Here is a 27,012-nt window from a genome sequence, read left to right as displayed (position 1 = left end):
CGCCGCTCGCCTCCCCGCGGGCAGCCGCCCCCCTCAGGCCCGGGGCGGGGCCGGGCTCCCGCGGCGGCCCAGCGGCTCCGAGAGGCGCCCCAGGGCCTTGTGGGAAGCGCCTGGCCATTGGTCGGCCGCCCCCCGCGGTGAGCGCGGCGAGGATTGGCTCAGAGCGGAACGCGTCAGGGAGGGAGAGGCCGCTGATTGGCTCGGCGGCCCAACGGTGTCCCCGCCCTGCGTGATGCGGTCACGGTGCCGCCGCCGCGCCCTCTCGCCGCAGTTTGAATGTGAAGCGCAGCCGGAGCTCTCGGGGCCGCTGCTGCTGCCGCTACCGCCGGGGAGAGTCGCCAGGTGAGGCTGGGACGTGCCGCCCGGTGATGCTGGCGGTGGGGCGGCCCCACAGCCCGGCGGCCCGCATGGCCCGCGAGCCGGCCGCCGCTCCGCTCCGCTCCGGGCTCGGGCGCTGGGCCCGCGGCGCAGGGAGAGGCGCAGCTCACCATGCTGGGTGCTTCGGCCCTCCTTCCGCAGCTCGCGATTGGCCCGTGGTCTCTGGGCTTAAGCAATGTGCTCTCCTCATTGGCTTCCGCTGCTGCCAGTCGGGAGGTGGCGGGGAGGGGGAGGGGAGCAAGTTAGTGTGAGGGCGGTCGGTGCCGTTCGGGGCTCCCCCGCCGCGGCCGCCAGCCCGCCCTGTCCCCGGCCCGGCCCGGCGGGGGTGCGCAGGCCGGCCTGCACCTGGGCCCGCCTTGCGGAGGCCGCAGCCGAGCCGGGCCGCCGCCGCATGAGGCAGCGTGAGCGCCGCCGCGGGGGAGGCGCAGTCTGGCGGCGGCGGGCGGGACGGAGCGGCCCCGTCCTTCGGAGAAACCACGCGGCGGCTTCAGGCCGGGCAGGCGGCAGGATGGGCCCGGGGAAGCGCCGGGGTGCGCTGGGCTGAGGCGGTGGGAGGGGGCTGGGCCGGGCCGCCCCCGTGGGGTCGTAAGAGCGGGGGCAGCCCCGCCGGTGGCCGGGCCTGGAGGGCTCCGCTCCCGCCCTGCTGAAGGGCCCCCGGGCGGCCGCCCCGCGTCGCCGGTTGGTCTGTGGGGAAGCGGCGTGAGCGGGCGGTCGCGGGGGTGTGATGGGGCCTCCCTCCTGCTCCCGTGGCCAGCTGGTGCTTCTCTCCCAACCCCTGCGGTTGGTGAAGTGGGAAGTGGGTGTAAAGATCTTCAGTATGGTGTAAAGAGAGTCTTTTCCATAAAATTTGGACCATAAACATCCTTGGGCGCGTAGATGGTGTTTGGTAAGTGCTGTGGTGAGTGAATGCGGTAACAGGCTTCTCTGAAGTTTTTTGCTGCGCAAGGCTTGGTAGGACAGCCGGTTTGGGGGTTTTTTCCCCCCTAAGTGGTCTGTCATTAATTTGACTGAAGTAGTGAATGCATTAAGCACATTTTATGGGTTTTGTTCTGGAGAGGTGGTCTGGAAATATTTTCATTTTCTGTGGCCTTTTCAGGAGGCATATGTCACAACATAGCAAAAAGCATCATATCACTCTAGCTAGTACCACCAGGTTTTTTGCAGTGGAAAACACACAAAAATGAATAGGTAGAGGAAGAGAAGGAAATAAGAATAAGTAGGTAGTGGTAGAGGAAGAGAAGGAAATAAGAATAAGTAGGTAGCAGGTGAAAGTATCCTTTTGTATGATGGAATGAATAGTAGATTAAAATCTTAGCGTTTGGCCTTCAAAGAAAACTCACAGTCAGCTTGAGGTGTATGTTTTTTACGTGGGCCCCTACATTACATATGTTTGTGAGGTATTTGTAAAAGGCCATTCATGATTGTCATGTTCTTTCAGTTTGGTTTCCTATTTGAGTCAAGTTTAGTCTTCATAAATGATTTCTGCACGGGTTTGCACCTCAGCCTTCCCTGGAGCACATAATTTACATTTTTTTAATTATGAAAGATTTAAGTATTAGTTTCAACAACAAGTAGTGATGCATGAGGCCGTTTTGTAGAACAGACGAGCCAGCTATTATTGGGGCTGTTTGCTCATGCTGTACTTCATTGGGGTTTGTTGATCAATGTGAATTGGTGAACAAGACTACAGACAAGTAAACCCCCAAAAGGGGAGGGGTGTGAAACACACGAGGCAGGACTTTCTGGGTGGATTTTACTTTTTGCAAAATATTTTGGGATCTCAATTACTCGTTAACATCATTTAATTCAAGATAATACAGTTGCTGTCTCTTTTAATAATATAGATGCTATAAACTAAAAATTGCATCATTAAAACATACTGCCTTTGCAAACGTGGTTAAATAAAAACTATTTTTATTGCACTGATAATCAACATAAAGCAAAACCTAAGTGGGACAGACAAATTTCAGTCTTGCTAGTTAAAAACTCCAGAGAAAAAATGGAAATCTTTGCTTCCTCATTACTTCTGTAGTGAGTAAACTGTGCTGCTGGTGGTAAGAAAGATGGACAGAATTGATGATGATATCCTGAGTAACAACATGTCCATTAAAGCATGTCTTACTGCTGTTTTAGTTACTGTAATTTTAATTATTCTAATTAAAGCTGTGAAGTTAATATATCACTGTGGAAAGTATGAGAACGTGTGTGGGAGGATTACTAGAGAGGAGTAATTTGGACTATTGCAAAGAGTTATTCTGTAATAAGCATTGCAGTTTAAATTAACTCCCACCCTAATCTAAATTAATTTTACAGGGTACACAAACCCTCTGGTTTTGCACAGTCTTTTGTCTCTTTATAAAAAATTATTTTTCTGATGCGAGTTTTCTTTGATAATGAGTATTTAATTTTAAACAAGCCTTGACTCTACAATACACTTCGAATTGTTCTATTTACAATTATGTAGGGCAGGACTATTCAGGTTTCTCAACCAGGAACAAGTTTCTGGAGCTGATAGTAGTTCTCAAAAGCAAAACCAAACTCCTGTTGTCCTGAAAGGGCAAGAGACCGTTTTTTGGCTGTACCTGGTTCATCATTTGCTGATCCTGTTCTAGGAATTTGGTTTCAGTAAGCTAGACAATAACAGTTCCATGTAGCTGAAGAAACTGAATGTTTTCTGGTTTGTGCTTGGTACACATTAGCTGTTGTTTTTTTGGATGAGACATATAAGATAGGACCATGCTTTATGAGGTATAGTCAAAAAGAGCTGATGTGTGTCTTCTGTGGAATGTAGTTTTACATATATGTGTAGTTTATAAATGCAGATCAGAAAATCTATAACAAAACTACTTGCGGGTTTTAGGTTCTGCCAAAATGGAGCTGAGTGATGCCAATTTACAGACTTTAACTGAGTATCTAAAGAAAACACTAGATCCTGACCCCGCTATAAGACGTCCTGGTAAGTGATTCTCGTGAGTGACCAAGAAAATTTAGTTTCTTTTTGGCTCTTCTGTCTGTGTATAGCAAAATTCAGTGGATGTTTATGCAATAACCTCTTTGCAGAAGTTCTCAGTATCCTTTTAAAACAGAAGACCCCAAAAAACCCTGAAAAAAACTGATGAAGGATGGATATAAATATAAATTTATTTTGTTTGCTTTTTGTAATTCGATTTTCCAGTATTCCTGATTTTTTTTTTTTTTTTTTACTGTTATTATTTAAAACAGTGCTGCTGTTCACAATAAACCAGGATTTACTTCTAGCAGGTTATGGTTTTTAAAAATGGTGAGGAGGCAATATTTCCACATCCTGCTCTGAATTGAGAGCTTTTGTTAATAGCAGAAGCATCAAAGAGCTTAGTAGTAAAGAAGTAATAAGTAAAGTACCTTTTGTCAGACTTGTTCTGTGTTTCTGTTCTTGTGAAACTCTGTGGAAGTGTTCATGTGTTGATTATGCTTAAATAGACACTTGAGGAATCAAAGGACTCCCATTAGGAAAAAGTCAGTTCAGCTTTTGCTAACCTTAGTATGTTCTCTTACAGCGGAAAAGTTTCTTGAATCAGTCGAAGGAAGCCAGAATTATCCGCTGTTACTCTTAACGCTGCTGGAGAAATCACAGGAAAATGTCATCAAAGTTTGTGCATCTGTAACATTCAAGAATTATATTAAAAGGAACTGGAGAATTGTAGGTATCCTAGTGAGTAGTTGTGCTAAGATTTAGTAATCCTTTTAAGGTACAATAAGATGTTCTACAGTAACCTTGAAAAATGTGTGTATGTCTGTACTCTGTGAAAGAAAGTAGATCATTCAGAGAACAAACACAAGGTGTAGTTTACTGATGAGGGACTACAACCTGCACCGTTGGAGTCCATCCTATTAAAAAGAACTAGAGCTGGGTGACAAAATGATGAATAAATAATTTTCTCTATTATGTGCATATTTTGTAGAAGCACAATATTTAAAGCTCATTTAACTAACAGTAATATTATTTAAACTAAAATTATTATGAAATGTCTATACACATGAGCTGGCCAATTTGGCCTGTGTCTATTGTCATAGTTTTACAAACATTTGAAGCCAGCACTGCAGCTGAAAGTGATGATACTAGCTTCTCTTTCATCTAAATGCTTCTGGGGCGTAGAATAGTGTGGGGAAGTTTATTTTGGTGGCCTTGCCAGTTTAACACTTAAAAGTATTTGTAGACATCAAATAGAAGTACTGTCATTTTAATCCTATTTTATCCTTTGTTTTGAAGAGGTCAGAAACATTTTTGACTCAGAGCTTTCAGCATTCATGAAATTTATTTTATGGTAGAAAGTATTACATTTGAGAGCTCAAGTTGTTCAGCAAGGAGAGGTTTTAATTGATATTGTTTATACTTTGTCTCACTGAAAGTACTGTGTGTATATGAAAAATATCAAATGTATAATGTTGCTTTACTACAGGGAAACTGCTAAGTATTTCATCATTACATCTTAGCTTGTACCTATTTACAAATTTGCATGTGATTTCTCCCCTCCCCCTCATACTAATATTAAGAAGCTATAGCAGTTCTAGATCTGGTTATGTTTGATAAGATTAGTGCATTCAGTCTGACATAGAATTTCTAGAACTTTGTTTCTGTAATACTGTATTCTCAGTCACTTCTCCCAAATTGCATCTTTATCTGTAGTATATTGTAAGTAGAAATAATGTCTGTTACAGAAGAAATTGTAAGTGGCTTCCTTTTTATGGCTTGCTGATGTAATTCAGGATGAGATTTTGTTTTGGAGTAGGTGGAGATGCTATGCAGTAAGTGCATCCAGAGGGCTGTTATGATTGCTGTGTGGCTTCAAGCACATTGTTTTGTCCAAAATTGAAGCTTTCATTTCAAGAGCAGCTGTATGAACATAAAATACAGCCATAAGACTAGCTTACCTAGATCATGTCGTGTAATTTGGCAGCCTTGAACTTGGCTGATACAAAGCTCAGTGGAAGCAAAAGGGGTTTTTTTTTGCCTATTCAAGGACTTCGATTTGGTAGAGCCTGGAGAGCCAGATGTACTGTGCACTTCTGGAGTGAGGGAAGAGTTTGGTTTTTTATTTAAAGTATGTACAGAATACTCATTTATGTGCTGCCTCTCATGTCTTGTAAAAAGATCTCATTTCTTTGAAAACCACACCATAGTAGGATTTGCTGATCTCTCCACCATCCTGCCTCCCTACTTGGAGCTTGCCTGGCAAAGCTATTGTTGCCTTTCACATCATAGAAACTTGTAAAGCTTAGATTTTAAAGATCATCTTTTTGTGTTTTAATGTACATAAAATGATTCTATACATTCTTCTGATTCAGTGCAATGTGATAGAAGAGGAAAAGCAGGTTCTCTGTGTCTTATTTTTATAACTGCTTGTTTATGGAATCATTTAGGTTGGAAAGGACCTTTAAGATCAAGGCCAACCATTAACCCAACACTGCCAAGTCCACCACTAAACCATGTCCCTAAGCACCACATCTACACGTCTTAAATACCTCCAGGGATGGTGACTCAACTGCTTCCCTGGGCAGCCTGTTCCAGTGCTTGACAACCCTTTCTCTGAAGAAGTTTTTCCCAATACCCAGTCTAAAGCTGCCCTGGCACAACTGAGGCTCTTTCCTTTTGTGCTATCACTAGTTAAATGGGAGAAGAGACTGACCCCCACCTTGCTACAACCTCCTTTCAGGTAGTTGTAGAGAGCAATAAGATCTCCCCTGAGCCTCCTTTTCTCCAGGCTAAACACCCCCAGTTCCCTCAGCTGTTCCTCCTAAGACTTGTGCTCTAGACCCCTCCCCAGCTTTGTTGCTCTTCATTGGCCACACTCCAGCACCTCAATGTCTTTCTTGTAGTGAGGGACCCAAAACTGAACACAGCATTCGAGGTGCAGCCCCACCAGTGCCGAGTACAGGGGGACAGTCACTGCCCTAGTCCTGCTGGTCACACTATTTCTGATACAAGCCAGGATGCTGTTGGCCTTCTTGGCCACCTGGGCACACTGCTGGCTCATATTCAGCCGACTGTCAACCAACACCCCCAGGTCCTTTTCCACTTTCCTGCCACTCTTCCCCAGGCCTGTAGCGTTGCAGGGGGTTGTTGTGACCCACGTGCAGGACCCAGCACTCAGCCTTGTTGAACCTCATACAGCTGGCCTCGGCCCATCAATCCAGCCTGTCCAGATCCCTCTGCAGAGCCTCCCTACCCTCAAGCAGATCAACACTCCTGCCCAACTTGGTGTCATCTGCAAATGTACTGAGGGTGCACTCGATCCCCTCATCCAGATCATTGATAAAGATACTAAACACAACTGGCCCCAGTACTGAGCCTTGGGGAACACCACTTGTGACCGGTGTTACAGCTAAGCATAACTTGAAATTTTGAAATTGCTACTTTTGGGTTTTTTAAGTTTATGGGAAGATGGTGAAAGATGAGAAGGAAGATGGTAGTGCCGTCTAGTCAAAGGCATCTAAAGGTGGTTGAATTACTCTCTGGAAGTGCTTACCTCTCTTAATTGCTGGATAATTTCTAGGTTTCTGAACTCCAGTGCTCTCGTCACAGATAATATGACTGTCACTGCTGTCACTGGTTGGTGATGAGCCTTCTTACTATTTTATTTCTTTAGTAGAAACTTTTTAATTTACTACCACTCAGCACTACTGACTGGACTTTGAACTGATTGATATTTTGAACTGATTGGATTACTTGTAAAGTTAATGTTATGGTTTTGATTCTGTAACTTGCACCTTCATGTACAGTTTCTAGAAAGTATGGCTTGAGGTAGCTTGCACAAACTAAATCTTTAAAGTTGGCAGAAGTGAGGACAGAGGTGTGATCTGGTGTGGTAGAAGAGGAGACTATTGGTTAAACTTACGTATGTTATTGGCATATACACCCACACTTACTACTGCTGAATTGCTGATTTGAGAAGTCACTGTTAGAAGAGAAAAAATTAGTTTCAGCTTTTTGCAGGTACTAGTATTACAGATTCATTGTAGGCAATATTTTTAACAGATCTTCTTCTTAGTTTCTTTAACAATGTAATAGTTACATAAATCGGTATAAGCAATTAGTTTCTGAAATGCTGATATTCGCTTGTTGCCTAAAGTATACTGATATGCCTGTGACTTAATTATTGTTTTAATTTTAGGTTGAGGATGAACCAAACAAAATATGTGAATCAGATAGGATAGCCATTAAAGCCAACATAGTGCCCTTGATGCTTAGCAGCCCAGAACAAATTCAAAAGCAGGTAATATGTCAATTCTTGTTTCTGTCCGTGAGACTTGTGGAACATTTTAAGCATGTCTAGAGGCTCTGGTTATTGACAGAGCTCAGTTCCCTTACCAATGGGGTCATCCTAATCCAGATAACTCAGACTATATTGTTACTTCTACCTACTTTATTTTATTTTTTTTTTAAAGGCAATTACTGTATAATCTTATAGAAAGTTCTAGCATTAGGCAGTTAAATATAGTAAGTCTAGAGAGTGAGACTGTGTGTACACATTGAATTTAAAGTGAGATGTATTTATTTGTGGTGAAAAGTAGTACATGTTTAACCCAACGATTTTTACATCTGACAAGAATAACAAGCATTTCTCAGATATTTGCAGCATCCGGCACGACTGCTGCATTTTTTGTAATGAGGAGCCTGCTATTATATCATGCAATGGTTATGTTTCCTTTCCAGTTAAGTGATGCTATTAGTATTATTGGTCGGGAAGACTTTCCTCAGAAATGGCCAGACTTACTGACAGAAATGGTGAATCGCTTTCAAAGTGGAGATTTCCATGTCATTAATGGGGTCCTTCGCACTGCTCACTCTTTATTTAAAAGGTATTGGAAATAAACGAGTTAGTATATGGATTGTAAAATTTCTTTTCAACTCTAAATTTTTACCATGAGACTTAATTTTGTAGATTTAGAAAGTCTACAGTTGTGGCTTCTACTTACACTTCTTGACTTTTTAATAAGACTTAATAAGTGGTTATTAAATTGTACGCCTTGCATAGTCTTGAACTATGTTGTTTAGTTCTTGTTTACTTGACAGTATTTGTTTTGAGGTTCAGCACAAAAAATTAATTGCATGCAAGTTAATTTGATAATAAATGTGAAGACTGTATTTTATTTTTCATGCATTTTTCTCTCACTTGTCAGGTACCGCCATGAATTTAAGTCAAATGAATTATGGACAGAGATCAAACTTGTACTTGATGCCTTTGCTTTGCCCTTGACAAATCTCTTTAAGGTATTTCTTGTTGAATTATTTTGGAAACAAGTTTAACATTCTAAATTGCTTGTTGTGAATTGAATGTAAAATGAAAACTTAAGAACAGTTCTTTGAAACTGTTAATGAGGTTCAAATTAAAGTAGTGAAGTGAGACCTGACAGGATCAATAAGGGGAGGAAAAGGAACTATATTTTCTGGTTTTAAAAAAATGTTCCATAACACTTTTTCAATACCTCTTGTCAATGTGGTTGGTATGTGTGTAATTTGACTGAATCTTATGTCTTTTTCTAGGCAACTATTGAACTTTGCAGCACACATGCAAATGATGCTAGTGCTTTGAAGGTTCTCTTTTCTTCTCTCATTCTAATTGCGAAGCTGTTCTACAGTTTAAATTTTCAGGTGAGTCTCCTTGTTCTTCTAATAGTTGTGCTTCGATCTCATGAAGCTGTTATGCTCTTATTTATAGGATCCATTTGAAGCAGCCTTTAAGGCCATGCTTTATCACAAAAATAAAAGTTGACAGTCTGCATCAACGCTGGAGTAAAGGCACAGTAAGGATAGGGTTAATTAACGTGTTAGCTTGTCCCTATCTAAACAACAGTTCAAGATAGTCTAAGCTGGTGTCATAGCAAGGAAACGTTGCATGGGTAGCTCTCCGAGTATGAGCTGTGAAAGACAGAAGTCAAATGCCTGTGTTTGTACTCACCATGCTGCTTTATAAATATGTCTGTGCTGACGTGAACTCAGTCATGTAGATGAAAGTCAGTTAAAACTAGTAGCTCTGTAACAGTATAGTAGCAAGTAATTCTGGTAGCGGTGGGGGTTTTTTTGTTTTGAAATCAAATCTAAATTTCTAACATAATTAAATAAATGCATTATATGAAAAATGGTAAAAAGCTACTTTGCTGAGGTGACATGTAATTAGTGCCTCAACAGGAACATAAGTCTGTGAAGTGAGATGATTGTGCCTTCATTGCTTGGGCTGTTCTTCAGTATTGGTCAAACAGCAAGCTGGGAGTTAAAAGAGAGTCTTGTGCCTTCTTGTTATGAGAGTGAGAGGCAATAAGGTTCTTTCTTTATAAACCTGTAGGCTGTATAATGTGTAAGCAACTAGTTTATTTGGAAATACTGTATTCCAAAGCCTCTGTCTGGAGGGTTTTCGTTTGGGAGGAGGAGGGGGTAGTGTTTAGTTTTGAAGATTGTTTTCTGTGCTTTGTTGTCCTTCAGTAGGTTATAAGGTGGATACATAATACTTACAATGTAGGTATGTTATCTAAGCAGTGTAATCGGAAATGAAAATGTAGATTTATGCATTTCCCTCACAGGATCTTCCTGAGTTTTTTGAAGATAACATGGAAACATGGATGACAAATTTTCATAGTCTTCTAACTTTAGATAATAAACTTCTGCAGACTGATGTAAGTACTGCATAAACCTCCTGGTTTGCCTCTGTGTAGTGGAGAGGTTTGACTGAGAACTTAAGTCTAAGTCTGAATAATGCAATGTTTTCTTTGTTGGGTAAACAAAGGAATAGAATGACTATAAAGAAATGGGGTTTAAGAGAAGTTGCACCGTTGTCTAAGAAATTTGAGGTCTGGTTCTCAAAGTTGTATCTCAGTTACAGGTATACCCAGCTGTGCACAGAAATCAAATTACAGGTACTCATCAATGAGGAGATTCCTTCAAGGACATCTGCTGAAGTAACAGATCATTAGAGAGTCACAATGCTCAGGTTTTCTATACCTTTCAGCTGGTTCATGCACTGTGTTTTAGAAAACAGGGTATCTTAAAGAACTTGAAACAGTTGAACATAGAAGGCAGGACACCCCTGAGTACTTTAGTTTAGCATTTGCTGTCTTTGTCTAATTATAAGAATTAGTAGTTTCACAGGTGAAAGGTGATACCAAGTCATCAAAGCTCAAATTAATTTTGTGCATGCTTTCTCCATTTTAAATGCTGTCTTCCAGATACAGTACAATAGTTTGCCACATGATGGAGCCAAAGCAACTGTATAAATTTCTTTACAAGACATAGGGAGGCATGTTAAGTGTATCCTGTGCTATAGTTTCACAGTTGCTTTAGGTTAACGCTGCTGTGAAGAGAAGCTTTGCTGCTCTTTTCTCTTTTGTCTGTGGGCTATTGCCCAGCACAGACATTCATGCAGCAGTGTGCCGAACTGAGTCAGGAAGTCATAAATGATGTGCATTAAAACTGGAAGGTGGGGATTGTGGGGAGGCGGGGAGATGGAACTGGGATGGTGTTTGGTTTGTTCTTTTTCTTTAATTCCTGCTCAGTTTCCCAGTTAAACTTGCTTTGTGGTTCCACAAGCATCTGTGCTGGTAGAAGGGGAAGGAACTACTTTTACAACTATTCCAATTTAAAGTAGCAAGATACACTTCTAAGTCTTCTAAGCATATTTTTTCAGTGCCTTGTGTTGTCTTTCTTATTACATTCATAAATTAATTTCATATTCAACTTTATCAGGTCTAAATTATTTGAAGTGCATAGTACTTCCATTTGAAATGTAGGTGTGATTTATAACTCGCAGTGCAGTTCCAGTACAAATCAGCAAAATACAGTAATTGTAGGGATGTGAGAGGGATTTCTTTCTACCTGTTTAGAACATAGTAAAATAATAGTGTAAATATTTCCTTCAAATATGTTGATATTTAAGTAGTGTTGAAGTTTGGATGTTTAAGTTCTTAGTTTTGTTTTATGTGAGGATGAAGAGGAAGCTGGATTACTGGAGCTCTTGAAATCACAGATTTGTGATAATGCTGCTTTATATGCTCAAAAATATGATGAAGAATTCCAGCCCTACCTGCCACGTTTTGTAACGGCAATCTGGAATCTGTTAGTCACAACAGGCCAGGAAGTGAAATACGACTTGGTAAGTTGTTATAAACTGATCTTGTCAAGTTTAATAATGAATTATAAATTGGTCAGTCATGCTAAAACTGCATGTGTTCTGTTTGTGGTGTTCTAGCTGGTTAGTAATGCAATCCAGTTTCTGGCCTCGGTTTGTGAGAGACCACATTACAAGCATCTGTTTGAGGACCAGAATACATTGACAAGCATCTGTGAAAAAGTTATTGTTCCCAATATGGAATTTAGAGGTAACTTTTTGAGAGTTAAGTTTTCAGAGGCACAGTAAAATCTAACTGTAATTATAATGATATACCTCTTGTGTACTTTGGTACTAGATTCAAAACCAAGTTTCTACAATAGATTGCTGTCCTATGGGCTGTGTAGAATTGTATGAATATCTCTAATTTTTCTGTCTTAACTGGGATTTCAAATTGAAAAGTGTAGGAAGTCAAGGTGGTGTACCACCAATAACTTTTCATGCTTAAAGTGAGAATCAGAATAATTCAAGAAGCCTAAATAGGCATGGGTATCAGGCCTACTAAATTGTAATGTCTAGTTCTCCAAGTTTTGATGGGCTCACATTGATCCTAGTATCTAAAATGCAGTGTATTGCAGTGATAAGAAGCTTCTCTCTCTTAAGGCTATGACTCTAGAAGCCTCTGTAAATACACTTAGTGTTGAATATGGCTTTTTTCTTTTTTTTTTTTTTTTAAATCAGGAATACATCAGCTCATGTGTGTGAAAGACTAATTTGTGGGGCAGGAGCAAGCTGAACAGGCTAGTCTGGCTGGATATTTATGATTAATTTCTATTAATATTATAGAAAAACATTACTTGGAAAAAATAGCAAGTTGATAACAGATCTTTTTACCACAAAGACCGGAGACCTCAGTATTTAAACTTCTATGTATTGTATATTTTCAGCGGCTGATGAAGAAGCATTTGAAGACAATTCTGAAGAATATATAAGAAGGGATTTGGAAGGATCTGGTAATCCACAGATTTATACTAAGAATACTTGGTCTTTAAATATAACTCTGAAGCAATTTACTGAAGCTTTTATAACTTATTTTTGAAATTGGGAAGTTTCCCTCCCACCAAGAAATTTTATCCCGTTTTTGATCAAGTCTACTGTCACGATATGCCCATCACAGTGTCTTTTTGTTTTGAACAGTGTTCTTACAGGGTTTTTTTCCTTAATTGGATTGGTATGTCTCCTGCACTGCTCAGTCTCATTTCAGCAAATATAGCCTGTAAGTCAGTGCTGAATAGTAGCCACAGTTGTGTATTTAGTTCCTATGTGTAGAGTTTTAAATAACATGGAAAGACTGTGCCTGTATTTAGTAGTCTATCATGTTTAAACTGAAATTCTGACTAGTGTTGCATACAAATCTGTGATCAAGCCAGCTGGACGCCAGCCAGCCCTTGTACGCAGGCACTGTGTTCAAACCGATACAGTAACCGTCCTGAAAACACAGGGCTGTGCTAACAGAGCTACTTGATTTTCTGATTGTAGCTGTCTGGTCTTCAGCCAGGGCAGAGCACAAATGAACCAAATCTAGATCTGTATGAAAACTCTGTATGTGCTGTTCTGTGCCACTAACAGTTTACTGACTGACGCTTTCAGATTAATGACACTTCATAATAGATTTCAGAAATTACTGTACGCTTGCAGTGGAGGACGAAATTGGAGGAAAATGTTTTTGAACTTTTTTTCAAGCAAAGGTTTTATCATTCTTATCCAGGATTTGGCTGCGTTTTAGGTATTTGTGAAGCTTTTATTTGTTAGCTACTTCTGCTTTCAAGAGAGTTGAGACAAGAAGTATTTGTGTTCTATGGAAATTACTTTAGAAATGTCCTCTATTGCATTTAAATTGACTTGCTTTATTTTACTTCTGTCCCTTCTGTTAGTATATTGTATTAAAGACCAGCTGGCGCTTTTTTCTTTCTTGAAACAAGGAATTTTTACATATTTATAAAATACACAAATATACAAAAATATATAAATTTTTAATATTTTTTTTTTTACAAAAATGTACTGATTTGGTATGGTGGGCCAGCAGCTAAGCACCACACAGCAGGTTGCTCGCTCCACCCCCCCACACTGCAATGGCATGGAGGAGAGAGTAGGAGAGTAAATGTGAGAAGACTCATAGATGGAGATAAAGACAGTTTAAGTGAAAGAAAGAGGAAGAAAAGAGAAGGGGGAGGGAAAAAAGTCAGTGACTCACCACCTCCCACAAGTGGACTGATGCCCAGCTGGTCCCTGAGCAATGGCTACCTCCCCAAAAAACCTTTCCCCCCAGTTTTTATTGCTGAACATGACATTAAATGGCATGGAATATCCCTTTGGTCAGTTTGGATCACCTATCTGGGTTGTGTCCCCTCCTGACTTCTTGCCCACCCTCAGCCTGCTTGTTGGGAGGCAGAGCAGGAAAAAGAGAAAGCCTTGACACTGTGCAAGCACCCTTCAGCAACAGCCAAAACACTGGGGTGTTATCAACAGTTTTAGTCACCAGAACAAAACACAGCACCATATGGCCTGCTATGAAGAAAATTAACTCCATCCCAACCAGACCAATAGATTTGGGTGCATAATTGTCTAAATAGTAAAAAGCCTCCCCCTGCATGCTTGCTGAATCTTTCCTAGAGGGCAATAAAACCTGTGAATCTGCATGCAGGATTGGTAGGTGCCCATTCCTCTTTGTTGTACAAATAGTCCCTATTAGGACAGTAAGTAAAAGACTTAAATGTGTTCTTATGCATCAGTGTGGAGGATTGCAGTAATTAACATAAGATGTGGCTGTAATTTGAGAAGCTGTACATTATTTTGTTATTATGTTTATTAATATGAAAAGCTGTGTACTCTCTCATACCCAAAGAATCTTTGATTCCCATGCAGATATTGACACCAGGCGCAGAGCAGCTTGTGATCTAGTCAGAGGCTTGTGCAAATTTTTTGAAGGACCTGTGACAGGGATTTTTTCTGGATATGTTAATTCTATGCTGCAAGAATATGCAAAGAATCCATCTGTTAACTGGAAGCACAAAGATGCAGCTATTTACCTTGTTACATCTTTGGCATCCAAAGCTCAAACACAGAAGGTACTTGTACATTCTATTCATTTTAATCCATATGCATTCAAATATTAGAGTGTACATGAGGACTGCAGTTCATTTTACGCTGCTTCAGAATGGGAGTGACTGTATTTGTAGTAGTTTAATGTTGATGAGATTAAAAGTTGTCCATTACATAAGCCTGTCACAGTTAGTAATTTGGTGGTATCTGATCTTCAGATAGATTGGGCAAAGTCAACAATCACATGTGACAATTTGGCAGGTCTTACTAGCATGTGTGAAGCAGCCATACAAAGAAAGAAAATTAGCTTGGGTCTAGAAGCTCTGAACTTTTAAATGGTACTAAGTCAGAGTTTGTAAACTATGGAAGCTCAAGTTTAGCTTTACAGATGAAAATCAGAAGTGTTAAGCGGACTAGAAGGAATTTAAATGACTCTTACAGTTCTTGTCCTTTTATTTCCCAATGTTTCCTGTTATTTGAGTGTTTATGATTTGGAAATGGCACGTGAATGCTAATGGTGGCTGGGAATGGATCTCATCACTTGTCTGGGAGAAAGCAACTAATAGGCTGGATACATTGAAAAGCCACACCGGAGCTAAACTGTAGTTAGAAACGGTTACATTGTATCGAATGTCCTATGGAACAGATCTTAATATACTAATACACTTAATACACTTTTAAATGTTATTACAGTTAAAGTCTCAGTGGCTTTACAAGACAGATTTGAAGCAAACATAGTAAAATATGTTGTATGGCATCTTTATGTAATTTTGCTGAAGGTTCTCAGTCTTTTCCTGAAACTCTAGTGGTATACTGCTGCACAGCAATTGCTAATAAGTGATGCATAATGTGAACCAGAGTCTTCTAGCAATTAGAAAATGGTGAAGTTGTACATCTTTCTGTGCTTTTAGTGGCAAATATGGAATAACATCACTTGGAACACTTAATTGATAAATTAATCTGAAAATCGTGTTTTAAAAACTAGTTGCACTTTTCATAAGAGAAAACGGTAGTTGTTATTTTGCTGCTCTAATTCAGAATTGTAGTTTGAGTCCTCAACTTTTCCTTTTCAAAAGGCCTATCACAAAAAAAGTGTCTAGTTAGTAAAACGCTGATATTTTATATCTAAAATTTTGCTTGATTATTACTGCATTATGTGCTATTGTTCCTCAACTCGGAACTGGTAACTTTGAACCTCAGTAGTGCTACAGCTGAAACCGAGACACTAAAAACATTAAGAAAAAGAAATTGGGTGGCTCTCTGCTGAAGATGTAGGTTCAACAATCTCATCACACACATGCACGCTTTAGATTCCTTTTGTTAAGAGGACATAACAATGAGTAAGAAAACTAGCTGAATGTTAACATCTAACGCCAGACTTGCTTTGGTTTTTGTTTTTCCAGCATGGAATAACACAAGCCAATGAACTTGTTAATCTGACGGAATTCTTTGTGAATCACATTCAACCTGACTTAAAGTCTGCTAGTGGTAAGTTGATGTTAATTTTGATACGGCATTTTTTGTGATATATCTACAACCTTGACAGTGACCATTGTTTCTTAAGGCTCAAGCACTCGTATATCAGCATAATCTCTGAGACAGAAGACTTAACACCTGGCATGTGGGAAGTAGTTCAAATGTGTTTGGCCTGCAATGAATGAACTTTTTAAACAAAGGTGGATTACCGCATGCTATCTGCAAGATCAGAACACGTACACACATGGTTGCTATCAGCTACATGCTTAAACTTGTCAAATCAAAGTAATTTGATTTCTGTATTTGAGACCTTATGGCAAACTTCTATACTATACAAAACATGAGAAGTTAAAATACTGAAGGCTAAGTCATAGTCTCTATCAGCCCATATTGATGAGATGATGGATGTCTAGATTTAAGCCACGTAATTTATTTTATGCTTCAGCAATTATCTTATTATATTTGGAACGTAGTGCATTGTCTTGGAATATATAATTGGAGGGTGTTAAAATCAGAGCCAGAAGGGGAAATTTCATGTGAAAGAGTTGGACTGTACACTTAATGGTACTGAGGTGTGATTTGTGCCTAAAACTGGTATTCTGTCTAACAGTGCCATACAGAAATGCAGAAACTAAGCAGTGTAGAATATTGTGTGTATTATTTTTGAGGGGAAAAATCATGACTTAATGTCACGTCTCTATATAGTATATGTTCAGTAATCACATTTATATTAAAAATATCAACAAAATTTGCATATTTTTCTATTGCAGTGAATGAATTCCCTGTGCTAAAAGCAGATGGTATCAAATATATCATGATTTTTAGAAACCAAGTAAGTTTTTCTTTTAGTCTTATGGTAAAAACATATTGTAGTTTGTTACTTTATACTTGCCAAGCCTAATTTATCTTGGCCATATGTTAACTCAACAGGTGCTTGATAGTCATGTATTACACTTCATGCTGAGTTTTTAGTTTTGAAAGTAAATTATATTGTTATAAATATCCAATTAACATGTAGTCTGTATGCTATCCATATGCTGTGGGAGCACTGAACATCTTAGTGTGCTTAGTTCTGTGACACACTCAGACTTTTCCAAGTGAATGTTAGTCCAAATATACTTGATTGCTCGTATCATTGCAGTAGTTGTTAGATTACAGCAACTTTGTCCTTTGCCTTTACTGATTTGTGAGATGCAGTAAGAAAATACATTATTTTGAAATTTTAGATTACCTTTATTCATCTCTTATGAAATATCTGATTTTTTTTAAAAAAAGCTTGATTTTATTTTTTTTTAATTGCCTGTTAAGACAAAGTCAAATGGAAAAAGAGACGTGCATTAGGAATATATGCACTTACTGTCAATCAAATGTAACATTGATGTTCAGGGGAAGTATACAGGCAATGACAGAAATAGGTACCTCTTGGTTTTCAAGGTGTGATCTAGCAACTGGAGGAGCCTTCTAAAATTTCTTCCTCTGCCAGACTTTCACTTTGTATCTGATGAGCTCAGAGTGGTTATGCTCTAGTGTTGAACCATCTGTATTTTATGTAACATATGTATAATTTGTTGCTATATTTTTGTAGGTATCTAAAGAACAACTGTTGGTATCTATTCCTCTCTTAATCAACCATCTTCAAGCAGAAAGTATTGTCGTCCATACTTATGCAGCCCATGCTCTTGAAAGACTGTTTACCATGAGAGGGACAAATAATACTACCCTGTAAGTTTTCAAGCAGAAATAAATTCATTACTATATAGGTTTGTCCATTAAGGATGAGAAATATCTGTAGGGGATCTTTTATTTCTTAGTATTACAATACTGTAAAATGCTTGAAGTTTATTAATATCTTTCATCATTAAAGAGCTGTGTTTTACTTAACAGCATTACAGCTGCAGAAATGGCGCCATTTGTAGAAGTGCTATTAACAAACCTCTTTAAAGCGCTGACACTTCCTGGCTCATCTGAAAATGAATACATTATGAAAGGTAAATGCTTTATGAGTTCTGCAATATAAGAGTAACTTTGTTAAGTTGACGTAAAGGCTTATAGTTACAGGCTACTGAAATGCTATTTGAAAAACCTAATTTATGCAAACGTGCTAGAGGTATATGCAGCCTGCAGTTATTTACCAGGCTGTCCTAAGCCATCTTTGACTAAATTTATGGTACCAAAGAGAAACATTAAACATAATGGTATTGTGATAAATTATTTCTCAAATGGTAGTCTCTGTAATCTGGACAGCTTCCTGAGGAGTGTCAGTAGGACATCTGAGTGGGTTACGGCTAATAGTATGCTAAGATTTGAAACTTGTCCAAGATAAATTATGGTCTTTGCAAAGTTGCTTAATCTTCTGTGCTCCATCTATAGAATCGGGATAATGAGGCTTTGCTTTATCCTTTGTCATGATTATAGACTGACTGCTCTTGCAGCAGGTGCTCTTTCTTACTGTGCCTAATTCCTTGGGATCTGATTTAATAGTAAAAGGTAAAGGATTTAGGCATATGATGGATGACAGAAGTGTATGTTTGTCTCCAGAAGATAATACTTCCAATTTATTTGCAGCCATCATGAGGAGTTTTTCTCTGCTACAGGAATCCATAATTCCATACATCCCTTCTGTCATCACACAGCTTACACAGAAACTGCTGGCTGTCAGTAAGGTAAAGAAACAGACTGAGCAAAATGTTCACTTTTTACCTTTTAGAGCAGCCTTTCTAAAGATTTATGTATACCTTGTTGTTTGTGTTCTGTTAGAATACTGTAAATTGTTCAACATTTTCTGACTAGAAAAAGTTAAGCCTTCCAGTGAAGTACTTTCTTTCTTGTAGGGCATACTTTCAAATCATTCCCCCCTGCTCTCATCTGAAACTTGGCAATAGCATATGAAATCTTTTTGTAGTACTACTTTGTTCTACTATATATGTTTGCTTGAGCAGAGGCCACCATTACAATAATCTGTTTTTCTCATAACTTCTTTATTCTTTGTCCATGAAGCTTCTGAGGCTAATATTAAATTTAGGCACTGAAATGTGGGATTAAATTAAATAAATTACCCTCCTGCTTTTGGTGGGTAGAAGTCTCTTAGTTTTTCATTCAGGCTGGGCTAATATTCTTGAACATTAGGGGATGCTTTAGAATACCTTCATCAGCTATCCAGAAAACTTCTACTATGTATAGTTTAAATTTAGCTGCAGAGTGTAAAAAGTGTTCAATAAAGAATTGACTAGACACAGGATTGAAAAATAATTTTCTTCCCTTTTTTGTTTTGTGATGCTTTAACTGCTGGCTAGTTTATGCAGAGCTTCTGAAAAACACTTGTTGTCTTTAAAATATTTATAAAAACCACCCCTTCTTTATGCTTCAAAGGTTTTTGTTTGCTTTATCTATGGAATTAATTTTATTAGCATATTAATAAGCCATAATTATGCTTATTCTCAATAGCTGCTTTAGACTTTAGTTGAAATAAAAAATACATTTTGCTAAATATGTGACTTGGATGCAAGTTTGGGTTGATTCACCTGTTTATAACTTGTTTTTAGAATCCAAGCAAACCTCACTTTAACCATTACATGTTTGAATCAATATGCTTGTCGATAAGGATAACATGCAAAGCAAACCCTGATGCAGTTGGAAGCTTTGAAGAGGCTTTGTTTATGGTGTTCACTGAGATACTACAGAATGATGTGCAAGGTAAATTAAAATCAGTAAGTGCTCGTGTGCTCTCTCTACTATAGTTGGTTGCTGTGATTTACCTCATGGCAGTTTTTCTGTAACACAGGAAATTCAAGTGAGAACACAGCATGTTCACAGTCCTAATAAACATTTTTAGGAAGTGACTGGCTTTTTCCATGGGTACATCAAATGTATTAACTTATTTTTAAAACAAGCTGTATTTTTTAAGTATCTAACAATCACTACTCCAAAGTCTCTTATTATTCTTAAATATATTGCCTTGTTTCTAGCAGTTCATTTTCCATGTTCCAAAACATGGAAGTAGAAATTGTATGTATACTAAATGTTTTGAATAATTAAACTTGGGAAGTGATACATTTCTCCAAGGTTTTATTTGTTGGAATCTTTGTGTTAATATCATAAAATTGTAGTTTCAGTCAGTAGATATGTGGTTCCTAGGAATTGACAGTGACCATATTTGCTGAATTTGTAAATGTCATAATTTCTTTTCCAGAGTTTATTCCATATGTGTTTCAAGTGATGTCCCTACTTCTAGAAATGCATAAAAACGAAATCCCATCATCCTATATGGCATTGTTTCCTCATCTACTTCAGCCAGTATTATGGGAAAGGACAGGAAACATTCCTCCTTTGGTCCGACTCCTGCAGGCTTATTTAGAGCGGGGTGCCAATACAATAGCAAGTGCTGCTGCTGACAAAATTGTAAGTTGGATTGATTTAGTTACAGTGTATGCCTCTAGACATGTTGGTTTAAGATCAAAAATTATGAGGAACTTTTTCCTTTAGCGAATAGCTGGGTTTGTGCAGATTTTGTGCTTGTACTTCAAATTAATGGTGCTTATGTAGAAAGACAAAAAAATACTACAAATGCAGACTTTTTGGATGCTTTTCCGTTATGTGGATAAGATAAATACTAGACTGTCATGCTTTTGTCAATGACAATGTAAAATTCTTGCACTTAGTTTTTGCAAGCAGGTAAGTTTCCACAATTTTCCTGTCTCATTTGTGTCGTGTTGAACACTGTGGATCAGGAAAACTCTCAGAGGTTCTGTTCAGAACAGTCTTGAGAAGAGTGAGTGAGGAGGAGGCAAAATGTTGGGAGATCTGAGGATTAGTGAATTCAATGGGAGATTTATTCTGCATACTTAACTTCTGTTATTTCTGCTGCATGATCTGCTATAGTCAGACTTGATTAGACAATGCCATTGATGACGCAGACATGCATGTTCAAATTGGCTTTGGTGTTCATTTCATCAAGGTTAATCTTAATGCTCAAAGGAACATCACTTGATCCCGACAGAAATCTGTCTTCCTTGTCCTTTACTGCAGAAAAGGAATCCTGGTTCAGTTATGACAGCTTTTACCTTAGTGTATGCCTTAGATGGTAAGGGCCAACTTTTTGGTAGGTCACATATGACAAACTGTTATACAGAGTTTTATATTTGCTTTGCTTACAGCCTGGATTGTTAGGTGTGTTCCAGAAGTTGATTGCCTCTAAAGCTAATGACCATCAAGGATTCTATCTTCTAAACAGTATTATAGAGCATATGCCTCCGTGAGTATGAGTTGAAATTACATTCAAAACTAATTTCTGTAGACTTTAATGTTTGCTATGTTTGTACACTTCATAGTTAATGTTTAACAACTGAAAAATGTCACATTTGTCAGTAAAACAGATTTGAACAATTCATACATGTTTTCTGTGAAGTGACACTATTAAAATACTAGTATGAATTGAATAACTATTCTTTTAAATTTCCAGTGAATCAGTTGACCAGTACAGGAAACAGATCTTCATTCTACTATTCCAAAGACTTCAAAATTCCAAAACAACAAAATTTATTAAAAGTAAGTTCCTTGCTATATGGAGAGCTTCAGCACAGGTGATGCCAACAGTTTAGAACATGCAGCTGTACTGAATAAGTATCATTTCCTGTGATTATGTGGATGAAGGGACATCAGTGACTTGCTTCAAATTATTTGGGTAATCAAGGGTGGCATATAGGGCAGTTGCCACAGCAGGTGACACTTATTTCATGAAAACTGAAGGAATGGAACTAAAGTAAGGGAAGAGACTTGTGTATTCCTCTTACTTTCTTACCCTGTGGGATATCGTTAATTATCTGAAAGTGTCTTCATTTAATCTTCAGCTAATAGCAGCAAACTTTCTCTCTCGTACAACACAGTAATACTGACCACACTTCCTTTTGTTCCATATAGTTGTGTGTTATTACTGTTAAATATTCCATGCATTTGTGTCATTCTGCCTTAATATGACTTAAGTTATTGATAACATTAAACTAGCAAAGCTGTGACATTATTGAAATACATATTCTTGTTATTCCTGCTGTAACAGGAAGATTATTGTGATACTGATTAAATTATTTTAATGATAGTAACACTATACAAATTATGCAATGCCTATTACTTAATCCTGTCAAATCTGGTTAATGCTATCTGATAGGAGCAAGAATGATAGGATTGCTTATAGTGGTTTTTCACAAACAAAATCTAAGTGGTGCTTTTAATGCAGTCCGTCTGTGCTCTGGTACAAAGGCCATGCAAAGGGATTCACAACCGATCTGAAAAACTGCATTGCGTGAAGTTTTCAGTTAAAAGCATTGAAGAGTTCTTTTGGTCTGTGATCTGAAAAATTTGCAAATGGCTTTTCTAATGCTCTGTAACTGCTATAAGGGGAAAAAGGACTGAATCTTGTCTTGGTTGTCTTACCACCATGTTTTAGTGTGGTGCAGTATGTGAAAACATCAGCAGTTTTTAGGCAAACTTCAGGGTAGCAAGTCAATGTACTTCACTAAAACTGAACATTTATAAAGATTGCCATTTTTATCCCCTTGAAAAAACAAAAGAATAGCTTTAGAGTCAGCAGCAAAATACATTCTAATGAGTTTTAATTTGACCTTTTTCTGGTTACAGGTTTCCTAGTCTTCATTAACTTGTACTGCATAAAATATGGGGCATTAGCTCTGCAGGAAATATTTGACAGCATACAGCCAAAGTTAGTATGATTTTATTTATTTATTTAAGACTGCTGTGTAATTTTTGTCTTTTAAAGTAGGAAATAGTTGTCTCCTCTAGCTAAAACTGGAAACTGCTTTTGTCACTAATTTGACTAGCCAAATGTTTCTTTTAATGTGGTTGATTTATTTGACTAGCCATTTTTCTTGTTCTGATTTGCTGCCCACAGTTCCTCATTGATAGTTCAAGGTACTAATCTAAGCAGATCATAAAAAGGAAAGAGGGGAAGAGTAATGTTTTTATGCTTTTTCAGTTTTGAAAAGTTTGTATGCTTAAATTTCTACCAGGCATCCACTGTGACAGGGCAGCATCTTCACAAATTATCTGGTTTTCTCTTTTTCCTAGTGATTCATATTTTTTCTGTTTCCTTTTGTCACTGTAAGGCTGATAAGGCTTTCTAATACTTTTTCTTTTAATGTCATAATAGGATGTTTGGAATGGTTTTGGAGAAAATTATAATTCCTGAAATCCAGAAAGTGTCTGGACAAGTTGAAAAGAAAATCTGTGCTGTTGGTATTACAAAAATATTAACAGAATGTCCTCCTATGATGGACACTGAGTACACCAAGCTGTGGTATGTAGAGCACTTCTTCAAGTTCTGTTAGTGAGGCTATTTGATTTTCTGAAAATGAGCTGTCATCAAAATACATTCTTCAAATAAATGTCATTGTGATTTCTTCATGCCTGCTATTATTATGAGGCTGAGTTTCAGGCTTTTCATACCACTTCCTTTTCTCAACAAATAAAACTGTATTTTCAAAGCAGATGCCAGAACTGGTTTGAGATTTTTGTGATGGAAATAGCACTGATGGAGCTAGCTAGGACTGCATTTAAGAAAATACACTGCTTTCTTTTAGCTTTCAGTACCAGTTTTGACTTATAACTGTTGTACTAGTCAGGAGACCTGAGCTAGTCTACTTAAAACCTGTCAGAGAGACTGTAAGATCTTAGCTTGACAGTAGAATTTTGAGGAAAGCTATCTGGGAAGATTGTAAGCCAGTCTAGGTGTCAGGTAGCCTGAACTCAATGACAATAACTGGATCTCTGAACTAGAACTTTTTTTTTAATATACTTAGAGAATAGGTGTAGAAAATAATTGCTTTTCTTAGGTATGTTTCATGACAATTTGACCTGATTAAAAAATAAATACATTGTTCATGCTTTTAATATGGGCACCTACATTATGCCTGTAAAATGCACAGATCCACAATTCTTTGAGTCCAACTTAGATTAGGCACTTAAAATTTCAGTAGCTAAGCAAGTACCTGCAAGGGCGAATTTGTAAAGGGTTCCAAGTAATTTGAACATTTTTGTGAAATACACCCTGTCTTACCGTATTTTAAGTACTCCAACTTTATCCTTCCCTCTTTACATGTAGGACTCCTTTGCTGCAGGCCCTCATTGGCCTCTTTGAACTGCCTGAGGATGACACTATCCCTGATGAAGAACATTTCATTGACATAGAAGATACTCCAGGATATCAGACTGCATTCTCTCAGCTAGCCTTTGCAGGGAAAAAAGAACACGATCCTGTAGGTCAAATGGTGAACAATCCTAGAATCCATCTGGCACAGTCTCTTCACAAACTGTCTACAGCATGCCCAGGCAGGGTAGGTGACTTTGATACATAGCATGCTAATGCTAAATTCTACAGAGAAGTCCTTTTTTGATAATGGGTCTCTTCTACCAGCGTTTGATAATCAGCAAACTGTAGTATGTTATAACCAGAATGCAAGGTATTGCTCTCTTTTATTTTTTAATGGAATAGAGCTTTTGTAAGGTTTTTTTTCCTAGTAACCTTTAGAAAGGCCATATTTTCACATTACTTAATTTAGCAGTAAGCTTAAATAGGCCATTTCTTAAATGAATACCCCCTTGTTTGTATATAACTAATAGTTATCGCCACCTCAGCTGTACATACACAGGAAATTTCAGGCGACTCATGTTGAATTAAAGTTAAGTTTACAGTTAACTATTTTAACCTGTAGCATCTTTGTTTCGTTCAAGATTTTGGTAAGTAAAGATCTATGTTTGCTGCATACAAATATCTGTTTTAATGACTGAAGGTTTTCTCTGCTCTTTTTTCATATTTGATTCAGATAAGTAGTACATAAAACTGTCAGCATCAGGAATTGTAATTCCAGCAACTGCTTTCACAATGAAAAACTGCTGCTGTCGGGATGTCGTTTGACTTTGTGCCGTATGTTGACACAGTGATTAACAGCGTATAGCAGCAGTTTAATGTATACAGACATTGACACTTCTGCTCTGTCGTATGTTTTAAGGTTCCATCAATGCTGAGTACTAGTCTGAATGCAGAAGCGTTGCAGTATCTCCAAGGATACCTCCAAGCTGCAAGTGTGACACTGCTCTGAATTGCATATATTCCACAAGCAAGATCAAAAGCGGTTTTGTTATACAGAAGGTTGACACTGACTTTTTTATAGCAGAGCTCAGACAAAATGAAAAATGCTACATGAAAATGTATTCAGAATCCATCTTGTAAATGATAAATGTGGCTTTAACCAGAAACTGAAAGAATTTGGTGGTTTGTGTACTCATAGATAAAAGGTGGCTAACTTCCATTCCCAGTTTAATTTCAAAGGGAATAGTCATAGCGGTTTGTTATGGGATTTATTTGAAATCTGCATCTGCAGTGTTTGGATAACATTTTTGAAATGTATGGAGAGCACTGGCTGTAGAAACTCACTTCGGTCACTAAAATTCCTTTTCGTTTTGATGTTGTCGTTTGTATTTCTTTTGTCTTTCCTTAAACTTTATCTAAATTGTGAATAAATAAGAAGTACTTGTTTAAAATGCCTGTCACTGTGCGCTTACTGTTTTAGAAGAATGTAGTTGGTTTAAAAGAAGATAATGTTTTAAACTTAGGGTAGTATATAAAATAGTGGGACTGTGAGGATTTTTCTTTACCTCAAGTAATAATTTAAATACATTGTAGAATCATACTGAGCAAATCTAAAACCTTGGCAGAAGATCCAAAGCTATTATCACTCTTGATATTCATCAACAGGTGCACCCCTTCTCTTTGAACAAGACATGTCAGTATAGTGCAGCAAAAGCAAGTAATATACCCTCTTAAAGTGGGTATCGGTCTCCAAGTGGATTTTTAGTGATGTATTAAAACTGAAGCGGTGATCTTAGCATTAAACTTAACTTGGATGTTCTCCCCGTCTCCTCATAAATATACTAATTAGGTTTGGTAGCCTTGAATTCTAAATGCATCAGTTTATCTTGTAGTTATGGCTGTTTAAGTGACTAGTTAAATTCCTGAGCTTCACTGTGTTCTCAGATGGCCTGGGCACCAAACTGCTAGACCATAGGCTTTTAGAGCACTGGTACTGCAGGGATATGAATAAATCTAATTATAGAGACTGGAAAACTCCTGAATAAGAGTGAAGTCTCAGACTTATGTGATATTAAGCAATGTCATACATGAGAGGTTTTTTTTTATTAGCTACTTGTCCACAGAAATTCTGCAGATGACTTGAATCAGGACTGATTTTTTTGTAGATGGAATGCCTGTTGAAGCTGGGCCTTGTATCAAGAAAGGTACTGAATTTACTGAGGGTGAAACAGGGTGGAATCAGCTGTCTTTCAGTTCTTCCTTAGTGTCTGTGGCTGCCATGTGAGAATGCATGCTGGCCATATCTCTTAATATATAAAGAAATGAGTTGCTTGTTAGACAATGGATTTAAACTACTAAGTGCCTAAAAATGTATTAAATGAGTCAGCATCAACAGGTTTTCTTGAATCTGGTCTGTCATGCAGTTTCAGACCCTTTTTGTTCATAGGTATGAAGTGAAAGCAATTCTCAAGAGTAAAATAATAAAGTGGTGATCATGAAAAGTATCTGCCTTAATGCTGATGAGAGAGACTGTGATGTGTGTTAGAAGTTTGCCGAAGCGCCTTGCAGAATGAATTTCAATAGACAGGCTGAAACCACATGGGAGATGTGTGACATTTGCAAGGAACTGAATGCCTACCTCGAATGTCAATGTTAATTGAGCTGTGGTCATTCAAAACCTGCAAGCCAAAAGGATACTCAGAACCCTGTCTGCTCTGCAGCTTTGTCTTTTTCCTTGGATAATAGGGAGAACAATTCTACAGGGAACTTGCAGACTTTTTTTTCCTGTCAGCCTCAGAGAACCAAGATTAAATTCGTACTGGTGGTCATGTAACAGTAATTTGACATGCTACCTTTGCATCTATTCCGGTAGACAGACTA

General features: G+C 38.3%; 1 protein-coding gene across 2 annotated transcripts; it reads left to right on the top strand.

The window, feature by feature from the left end:
• Positions 1-240: 240 nt before the first annotated feature.
• CSE1L (chromosome segregation 1 like) lies at positions 241-25,583 on the top strand. Of its 2 annotated transcripts, none has more exons than XM_074887927.1 (25): positions 241-342; positions 3,239-3,334; positions 3,915-4,057; positions 7,530-7,631; positions 8,072-8,217; positions 8,539-8,629; positions 8,903-9,010; positions 9,937-10,029; positions 11,334-11,501; positions 11,598-11,727; positions 12,404-12,469; positions 14,382-14,584; positions 15,962-16,046; positions 16,805-16,866; positions 17,620-17,756; positions 17,919-18,022; positions 18,600-18,697; positions 19,577-19,727; positions 20,224-20,432; positions 21,188-21,285; positions 21,493-21,578; positions 22,665-22,746; positions 23,194-23,340; positions 24,145-24,376; positions 25,052-25,583. In XM_074887927.1, exons 2-25 carry the CDS (start codon positions 3,250-3,252, stop codon positions 25,139-25,141), a joined length of 2,916 nt encoding a protein of 971 aa, XP_074744028.1. In that variant the 5' UTR covers positions 241-342; positions 3,239-3,249; the 3' UTR covers positions 25,142-25,583. The 2 variants fall into 2 exon arrangements, with proteins under 2 accessions (XP_074744028.1, XP_074744027.1); XM_074887926.1 differs by lacking the exon at positions 241-342 and adding an exon at positions 445-1,264.
• Positions 25,584-27,012: the final 1,429 nt, after the last annotated feature.

This window comes from Strix uralensis, chromosome 18, assembly GCF_047716275.1.
Source record: "Strix uralensis isolate ZFMK-TIS-50842 chromosome 18, bStrUra1, whole genome shotgun sequence".
NCBI lineage: Eukaryota > Metazoa > Chordata > Aves > Strigiformes > Strigidae > Strix > Strix uralensis.
This window is presented reverse-complemented; position numbering and strand designations above follow the sequence as displayed.